Raw genomic sequence first — 10,326 nt, forward strand, 5'->3', positions numbered from 1 at the left:
CGTTTTTACACGTAACCTTCACAGTAAAAACACTGTGAAGGTTTTAAAAAGTCGAACCTTCACAGCAAAAACACTGTGAAGGTTTTAAAAAGTCACCTTCACAGCATTTTTGCTGTGAAGTTTCAAGTGTAAAATGCTGGTCTCACGGGTCTCACGAAAACAGGCTGGTCTCACATGATCCCAAGTCTATATATATATATATATATATATATATATATATATGGAGAGAGAGATGGTCTTTAGAGGGTATCACCAATTCACTTTTTTTTATTTTTTAGTCGATATAGATGCTTAGTATTACATCAAATTTAGTATCTTATTATTGATTAGATCAAATTTAATGTTGTATTATAGTTATTTAACATCAAATTTGATATTTTCAAAGATGGTATTAACATTGTGGTGTAAGATATTGATTCAAAGTTGGTAATGGAATTTAATCGCATGAATGGATCTCTTAGGAATTAAATGAACGCTTTTGTAACAATTCAAGTGCAGCATAATCTTTGTCCATCTCAATGATTTTCTAAGAAAGAAAATATCGAGTCTGCATCATCCCCTTGACATTACCCTCATCTCCTCCATCTCTCTCTGTCTTCAGATTCCCTTGCTTTCTCTTTCTCTGTTCTTCAGCCCATCCCTTCCTCTCTCTCTCTCACACACCCACACCCACACCCACATAGAGACAGTGCAGTAACATCAATCAAATTTCAATGGGGAAAAGTTCAACCAGATTCTTGTTTTCATATTCAGTGTTCCTGATTATGCAAAAGCTTAATTCAATTCTTTAATAATTACTGAGATTTAGTGGTCGGGTGGCTTTGTAGAAGCTCAATATTTTGCTTTTCTTTTTGAAAGAATCTTTTTATTCTGATTCTGAAAGTTGGGGTCTTTTTAGTTTCTTTTATTTCTTCCTTTCTTTTTTCCCCCTTTTTATCCATTAAAATGGGGAACATAAATGGTAGAGAAGATGGTGGTGGTGCCGGTGGTGATGGTGGTAGCACCTCTTCTATTGGCAACGACGTGACTGCCCAGGACGTTGAAGGTGCGCACGTTAACTATATTGCTCGTGCTGGTGATGACGGTGAGTTCATGGGTCACTCTCCTCCTCCAAGCCCTAGGGTTTCTGGCTCTCCATTGATGTTCACTCCCCAGGTGAATTTCTTATTTTTGATCTTAGGTTTTTCGCCCTTATTTGCTACCCCCTTTTTTTTTTCTTTATTAAATACCCATTAGTGTGATTTGATTTTGAATAATACCAACAATAACAATGATACAGTAGATTCGTATCCTGCAAAATTTGATGGGTTGCTTTATAATGCAACTGATATCGTAGATCTGGAAAATCTTTGCAATTTCTTTGTCTTTTTCTTGTGATGATGCATCTTGCATTCTTTCTTGTTTTCATTGTCCTCCTATCGTTATTTCTGTTTTTCACTTTGGTGTGTGTTTGTGTTGGGAGATCGATTTATCAGCTGTTCAACTGCAAGTTAGCATATTGTTGGATTTGGGGTTTTCAAGAAAATGTGTCTGGTTTGATATGCTTATCTGTCAAATTACTAGTGTGTGAGAATTTGGTTTCTGGGTGCTGCTTTTGTGGGTATTTGGACTTGTAGTTTTTGATTTCTTTTTTAAAACATTTAAGCTCTTCAATATAAATTTGCTGACTAGATAGGACATCATCAACTAGAGTTACTGCCCTGTGAGTCCTGAAGTTTGATCAGCAGTTATGATTGTAGGCATGGCTAGTTATTGACATGCTGACGGCTTTGTGGCTATTTGGATTGTAATTTGATTAACCCTAATTCATATGACTATGCATCCCATGATTTTGATGAACTTAGTTCTGTTTGATCAGCTCAAGTAGTAGTCTACAGGCCATGGTATTAAGATGTAATGAATTTTGCCTTTTGTTTGGTCCCTAGCAAACATGCTTTTAGCTGTTCGTTTAGCCTAATTTCTCTGCAATGATTGCATTTATCAACATTCAATACAAAAAGCAATCCTACTTTTATATATGGGGATGTAATTTCATTAAATTAATTTTCTTACAGATGTTAAAAAGTTCGAAACCCATCTGTAGAAAAGAGTGATTTACTGATTTGAAGTTCAAACACAGAAAACATTCACCTAGTTCTGTAGTTGAACATTAAAGTGATCTTATATTTTGCAAACGGAAGAGAGTAGATTTCTTTATCTTTTCTTTTTCTGTTCAAATGTATATTTAATTATTGGGGTTTGATAAAAGGCCTATTTTTCGGATGAACCGACTACTTTTTTTGGGTGTGTAGATAGAGTTGCTCTCCCTCATGCCAATCTTACCTGCTAAGAAAAAGAATCCGTTTTGTATCAAGTTTGCATGCCCAAAATGTAGATAAAGTTGTATACTCTGACAGTATACAAAAATGCAAAGAGATCCATTACAGTAAAGTGGGAGTTGCAGTCTTTTTATCTTGTGAAGAATATTTAAAGGTTCTGATCTTTTGCATTTTTACGAGTTTTTCAGGTACCTGTTGCTCCTTTACAAAGACCTGATGAGATGCAGCCAAACAATTCATGGATGCACACCTCCTCCAGCTATGAGGACATGATGAGTGAGCAAGGAATCCCAACAATGATTACCTGGAGTTACGATGGCAAGGAAGTTGCTGTGGAAGGATCATGGGACAATTGGAAGACAAGGTAAAACACAGAGGTTTTTTGTCTACTTATCTAAAAACCCAAACTAAATCAAACAAACTCAGTATCACACCCGGAGAGGTGCGATTGGGGATTATGTGGACCTGACCTCTATCCCAAAGGGTAAAGTGGCTGTTTCTGTGAAGACCCCTGATTTGTGCAAAGTGTGCTAAATGAAAGGATAAAGTTTGCTCAAAGTTTGTGCGGTGATAGAACATAAGAATTTGTTTCAGAATAATATATGACCCTGTATATAGCTATTTGATGCTCTCTTCTTGACCAGGAAACCCTTGCAGAAATCTGGGAAAGATTTCATCATATTAAAGGTTCTGCCTTCAGGCGTTTACCAGTACAGATTTGTTGTTGATGGACAATGGAGGTATTCCCCTGATGTACCGTGGACACAAGATGAAGCAGGCAACACTTGCAACATCTTAGATTTGCAGGTATTTGACATCCAATTTCCCTAAATTTACATATATAAAGTCAAATTGGCAAGATGAGAAGGCCTGATGTCAACAGCTTAAAACGAGGCAGATTCACTTGATTTTGTGACAATCATTTGAATTGCAAGGCTCGGTACATATAGATAATACGTGGGTTACTTTTGCTTAATATCTTGCACTCTTTTTTCACGAGTACAAAATGTGGTTAGGTGTGTATTTTTGAATGGTATTCTTTGGTTGTAGACTGATACAAAACTCTTCTTGTCCTCTCGTAGGTAGATATCCACCGTAACTCCTTCAAATCTTTCACATGACTCTCACTTTTTGCAAGAAGTTGATGATTAGGATATGAACTGTAGTTGGGATTTCATTCATTTCATTTATAGACATAGAAAGTTGGGAACTTTTTACGAAATATATAATAAAGTCGATTTAGGACATTCAAAAAGGCGTAATCCATCTTGATTCCTTCTGCCTTGATTCTTCATCTTCTCTTGCATATGGTTTATGTGTATGCCTCTATTTGTTCAAATATCGTTTCATTAAAATTGTTTGTTTCTCCATCCGAATGGATCTTATTAGGGTTGTTCGTTTACCTCTTAATAGTTCCATTAAGAGGCAACCTCTGAATTGTTAAGAGGTGAATCTTGTTTGGCAAAAAAAAGTCTGCCTTTAGGTTCTAAAACCCTCTGAATGATTTTGTATCCTGGATCTCCCTTAACCATTAAGAGCCCTAATCTCATTGTACACAATTACCAAACAATTATATTTCATTTTGCACTATATCATGAGAACCACTTAATCATTCTGCACCAAACCATTCAGCAATTGTCAAACAGCCTCTGAACGGTTCAGTTTGTCTCGTAGTGATTCATTACATGATGCATACTGATGTGTCAACCATTTGGAATTCTTGATCATTCTGCTATTCATTTATTTCTATGAAATACCACCAAAGTAACTTATAACATAGAACCTCTGGTTTTAATACCATCTTAAAGTATGTTGTCGTGCATTTGGATGCTGTCCTGATTTCACGAGCCAAAAATATAAAATCTGTTACTGTACTAGCTGTTATAATGTCCCATCTCGTGTAACATCTTACTCATTTTTTAAACGTATACAGATTTTGGAACTTCGATGTGGTCCCTGATTAGATAAATCATACATGTGGTGTCCTAGTTTGTTATTTTTTTGTTTTCTTTTTAGTAGTAGTCGCGCAATCTGGTTTATGGATGTGTTGTTCTTTTCATTCATCAGCAGCAGGTATCCTTCTATTATATATTTGCTAATTTACGGGAAGTAATCTGTATATTTTTTCTATTTACTTGTAGTCCCTCTGTTTCTAAATGCACGTCATCTTTTCCCTTTTAGCAGTTCAATCATGTGACCACATAATCAACCACAGATTACACTTGCTCCTCTGATATAATAATAAAAACAAAATATGCCCATATATCCGGCTTGGTTTTAGGAATTGGGTGGTAATCAATATGGCAAATCCTGCGCTCATAGTATGCACTTAAGATGATTATTTAGAGGAATTTGATCCGTAGTCGGTACAACAAAGATGATTTTATTTAGTTTCCTACTTCTATATATGCTCCTGGTCTCGAGCGAGGTATGGAAATTTCTCATGCATCTTTTTTTGGAAAAAATTTCAAGCCAAGTATCCCAATGTAGACAAAGGGTTAACATGCAAAATTTGTAGTTATTCCTTGCTTAAAAGCCGAGGTCTATATATATACAGACATACATGCATACATACACATACACACACACATGCAAGTGCCGGCCACTTTACTTGTACTTGTATGCAGCCGATAGCTGGATCTCATACATTCATAAGTGCATGTCCGGCAATACAAAATACTCCCTCTGTCTCAACGTAAGCGGTGAAATAGTATTGTGGTCCAGTTTGACATACTTGTTGAAGAAAAATAAGTGATCAAATAGTAATGTCCATTTCTTAGTGTGTTTCTAACAAAGAAAAGACGCTTCCCACTTCGGATTAAAAAGATAGGTCAAGTGGTTTAAAATCCCATCCTTGTCTGTATGATGTAAGTGTTCTTGGATATGCGCTATTCATAAACGGAGTTCACTTGTCTCTTTGAGCAGCAAATGGGTTCATTTTAGTTGAGTTGAGTAGAAAATTTGACATCTTTCACTACTCAAAATACATTATAAAACTTTTGAAGCTGAATATCTGACTAAAGAATCCATGTGATGATGAAACTTGGAAAGTATTTAGGTTTGAGGTAGTCGGTAGCGGAAGTCACTACAACATAGTGGGCCTTCATGCATCCTAATAGAGTACTTAATTGGGCTTTTGATTTTATAGGACCAAAAACCGGCATCCTATCTAAAGGCGTTACAATAAGTTGTTAGGATGAAGTTAGGCAGTCAAAAAGTTCTATATACGAAGTCGGGCAACCTAACAAGACAAAAAAGAAGTAAATCATTCTATTAGCGTTTTTTACATGACACTTCTAAAAAATGACTTGTATATGAAAGGCTAATAGGACAGTTCTCAAAACAGTTCTATAAAAAGGTTAATAGGACAGTTTACTTTTTGTGTCCTGTTACGTTGTCTACTTCACTGATAAAACTTGTTAGGTCATCTAACTTCGTAACAATTTACTCTACCTTTAGATGGGATGCATGGTTCCTGCTCCTATAAACTTTGAAGCCTTTGTTTGTATGCCCAAGGATGGTTGGACGTCCTAAAAGACCAATTTTGTTACAGTGAGTAGCCTCTAATTAAGGTAGTCCAACATTACCAAACGTGTATTTAGGTTTGAGGTTTCGGTATCAGAAGTCTGTACAATCGAATGGGTCTTCACAACTCACATGCGTCTTTTTGAATACTTGAAAGGATTTTAAGTTTATATGACGAAAAACTTATGTCTTGTCTGAAAGCATTACAATAAGTTGTTTTTGCTTTGTTAGGCAACCTAACAAGTTTTATTTAGGAAGATGGACACAAAAAGTAAATCATCCTATTAATCTTTTCTAGTATCTGGCACAGGAATACGTACCTGAAGACATTCAAAGCATTTCTGGTTTTGAACCTCCTCAATCCCCAGATTCAAGCTACAATAATCTGCAACTTGGTTGCGAGGACTATGCAAAGGAGCCACCATTAGTACCACCACATCTCCAGATGACACTGCTGAATGCCCCCTCGCCCCACATGGAGATCCCACCGCCTTCCTCCAGACCTCAGCATGTGGTTATAAACCATCTGTATATGCAAAAAGGCAGGAGTAGCGATTCTGTCGTGGCCCTTGGATCCACTCATCGTTTCCTATCCAAGTATGTGACCGTGGTTCTCTACAAGTCTATACAACAATGACAGCAAACTTAAAAATCCGTTTTTATGCAAGTGAAAACTGTGTTTAGAAACAGCCAGCAGGAAGGAATGGAGTTGTGTTTTCGATCCTTGGTTCTTCGTCCTTGATGGATGGATGGGTGTGTGTTTCAAGAGGATTTGTGGATGCCATTACCCATCTTCAGCTTAAAGATTTTTGAGCTTTATGTGTACCTACTATCATGTGGAATACGATTCATCATGGCAGGGAATTCAAAGATTTACAGCTGTTGGCAAATTGTAACAAAATAAACCAACTTTGTCTTCGTTCTTATCTTGAAGAACCAACTTTTAAAAGCTTTTATCACTTTGGCAGGATCGGAATTTTATTTTGGAAAATCAACTTTTTAATGAGGTTTGATCATGTGTTTGGTTGGCAGTAAATGGAAAGAAATATGTCAAAAGAAATGGAGTTTGTTTGTTTGGTTCTTTAATTAAATATATTTTTGGAATTATAATAAAATAGTTATAAATTACCCATATACCCTTCATAATATTTTCATACTTTATTAGTTAATAAATAAATGCTATATAATGGTAGAATTAGTGATAATATTAATTAGTGGTAATGACAGAGGTGGTGCGGTGGCAGAGATGGCGGTAATGATGGTGGTGTGGTATAGCGGCGGCAAAGACGATGGTGGTGGTGGTGTGGTGGCGACGATGGTGGCAAGATTGTCATAGTGAGTTGAAATAGATTAGATAAACTATGGAAGAGTAATAGTCGTTAAGACGAAATGGAATTTGACATTCCTTACTAAAATCCAAAGAATTTATACAATTGAAATTCTATTCTAGATCTCAAAATGAACTAAACATGAATGAAATTTGGTCTATGAAATTCACCATTTTTATTCGTTCAAATTCCATCGAATCGAACGCCACCCAAGTTTATACCATCAAACAATGTGTGTCATACGTAAAACTGTTGTAATAACTTTATAAAATGTTTTTCGACGTCCCAAATAGTTTCTTAGAACACCCTTTGAAATAAATATACTATTATCATATTCAAAAAATATTCTATCAAAATATCGTTTTATACGACACTCGTTTTCACACCACTTTTTTCAAATAATATTACAAAAGAGTTAATAAGGATTTTTATTTCTAAATTGTTTTAAAAACTTGTTAAGACGTCTTAAAAATTTATTGCAACGATTGTTAAGGATGCTTAAAACATTTTGTATGTCTTCTAAATACGGTTTTCTACGATATATTTTGAACGGAGTTTCTAAACCATTAAGCCATTAATGAAAAGAGGGTAGTGTAGATGCAACAACTTTATGTAGGCATGATCAAGAATTTGTCTATATGTATTTATCTGCCGGCCACGATTAAAGCGTAGTACCATCACCATCCTTTGGGAGCATGTTTTTGTTCTATTTTTTTGGTGTAAAATGCTCTGCAGTGGAAAGGTGGTGGTAGATAGTGACACTAATTTTGTTTGGTCATCAAATATTTTTTTTTTAATTTATTTTTTAAATAATGCTAGAAAAATGGTTTTATTGGATAAAGATCGTGTATTTATGTTCACTATGAAATCATTTTATCTTAAAAGAGTTTCGAATTTTGATAGAATAAAGATTCGAGATACTGAAGGGATTTGGACGTACATTGTTGTCACTACATTTATATTGCCTTCTGATAAAAATAGAGCACACGAAGTAGAGATGGCCCGGACCCAAGATTCGGAAGCCAATCCTAGGGAACAGTGAAGCTTCATAGGGTCTTTTGGTCCTTTAACTCCTCGCCATAGAAGACACAGGTAAATTCCCCAGTTCTCGATGCTTCCCAATTTCCAGGAATTAGTCACTTCAAAATTTTCCACCAATTATTCTATCTCTGACTATTCAAAATTGGGTTTACAGGACGTAAAAATTTCTAAGCATCTTAATAGATTGCTTCATAATATTTAATTTATAGGACAAAAAAAATAAAGCGTGGAATCTACATATGTTGTAATAAGTTTATAGGATGCTTTTGGGCATCGTAACAAGTTTTTAAGGCGTTTTTTTAATAGAAAAAAACTGTATTAGTTATTTTATACAACACTATTTGAAAAAAACAAGTGTTTTATAAAAAGATGGGATTACAAGACATTTTATCAAAAGTGTCCTATAAAATAGTTGATGCGACGTTTTGTATTTAAAGTGTCATAAAAAAACTTGTTGAGACACCCAAAAGCGTCCTATAAACTTATTACAACGCCTTTAGATAGGAGGTTTTATTTCTTGGTCCTATGAATTAAGTCTTATAAAGCAGTCTATTAGGATACTTAGAATGTGGTGGCGTCCTATAAACCTAAATGTTGTAATCCCATGTGATTTTAGTGAAATCATCATGTCATTTTATATAACTAGATTCACAAGAGAACAATGGGGTTGGTAGCTAAGCTATAAAACATGCTAGGAGTTGTGAAATGCATACTTGTGTAAGTTAACTAGAAACCAAGATTGTTGGATGACTTTGTGTGGCGAGGATCTAAGTGGCAGAGGACAGTGCATGGGTCGTGCATTTTTGGTCATCAGAAGTAGATTATCTGTGCTTGGGAACAGAAGGCAGTGCACGACCCGTGCACATTCGCTACTGAGTCACGACAAGAAATTGGGTTCTTCACTACCGGTTCTTTGATCACGACAAAACGTACGAGCCTTGCGTTTTTAGTCAGAATGTTATTAGTAGTTGTGTTCAACTCTATCTAGAAGATGGTACACTTGTGTTCAACATGCTGAAGGTTGGCCACTTATGTTCAATTTTCTATCTAGGTGATGGTACACTTGGGTTCAACACGCTGAAGGCTGGCCATTTGTGTTCAGCTCTCTATCTAGCTGATGAGACACTTGTGTTTAACTCACTAATGGTTCACTGATGTTCACGTCGCTAAAAGTTCAACTGGTTGATAGTTCACTAGTGTCCAACTTGCTGATGGTTCACTAGTGTTGGACTTGCTAAAGGATTGTTGCTTGTGTTCAGCTCGGTAAAGGGATTGTTGCTTGTGTTCAGCTCTATCTAGCTGATGGTTTGTCACTAATATGTAACTGCCATATTTGTAACCATCCACTACTTATTTCCAACAATCATATATTGGGGACTTATTCTTGGGATTAAAATAAGAGCGACTACGGTTCTCTAAGTTTAAAAGGAAATATTTCTACCAAAATCTGGACTATAATTTGAGATTATCCTCGACTGAATTTCGTGATATCTAGGCAGATTTGGGGTCATAATATCACTAAAGGAAAGCGAGCTCTCACGCTATCTCAAGTTTTATGCAAGTTAAATGCTCATTTTTTTTCTCACTGTACTCCCAATCCCTAACAATCTTTAAGTGATATTTTTGTTTTATGTGAACACGACGACTGAACAATCCATGAGAGACATGACCAACAAGTCCACCAAAGTGGAGAAGTTTGAGGGTATGGATTTTAGATGATGACAGAAGAAGATGCACTTTCTACTAGCCACTCTAAAAGTAGTTTACATGTTAAGTACTACTATGCAAGAGGTTATAGAGAAGACGTGGCACTAGAAATGATGTGTCATCAGTCGTGGGAGGTCGATGACTACATCGGTCCTGGCCATATTCTAAATGGTATTTGTGACTCTCTCTCTCCAATATTTATCAAAATCTGGAGTCTGCCAAAGAGCCGTGGGACTCTCTTGTGACACCCATACTTCACATTTGCATATAACATATATTTCATATAAAATAAATACAGATTATACCACATAGGTCCCACTAGTACAAAGATTCTATATATACATAATCTACAATTGAAAAATTCCAAAAGAATATCCCTGTACTATCACATATATGTCAACATGTAT

General features: G+C 35.8%; 1 protein-coding gene across 1 annotated transcript; it reads left to right on the forward strand.

The window, feature by feature from the left end:
• The first annotated feature begins 486 nt into the window (after nt 1–486).
• Nucleotides 487–6,760, forward strand: LOC112523387 (SNF1-related protein kinase regulatory subunit beta-2-like). Its single transcript, XM_025132976.1, has 4 exons — nt 487–1,155; nt 2,507–2,682; nt 2,963–3,125; nt 6,154–6,760. Exons 1-4 carry the CDS (start codon nt 946–948, stop codon nt 6,478–6,480), a joined length of 876 nt encoding a protein of 291 aa, XP_024988744.1. The 5' UTR covers nt 487–945; the 3' UTR covers nt 6,481–6,760.
• Nucleotides 6,761–10,326: the final 3,566 nt, after the last annotated feature.

Source organism: Cynara cardunculus (genome assembly GCF_001531365.2).
Source record: "Cynara cardunculus var. scolymus isolate 2C chromosome LG 12, CcrdV1, whole genome shotgun sequence".
In the NCBI taxonomy this organism is placed as follows: Eukaryota; Viridiplantae; Streptophyta; class Magnoliopsida; order Asterales; family Asteraceae; genus Cynara; species Cynara cardunculus.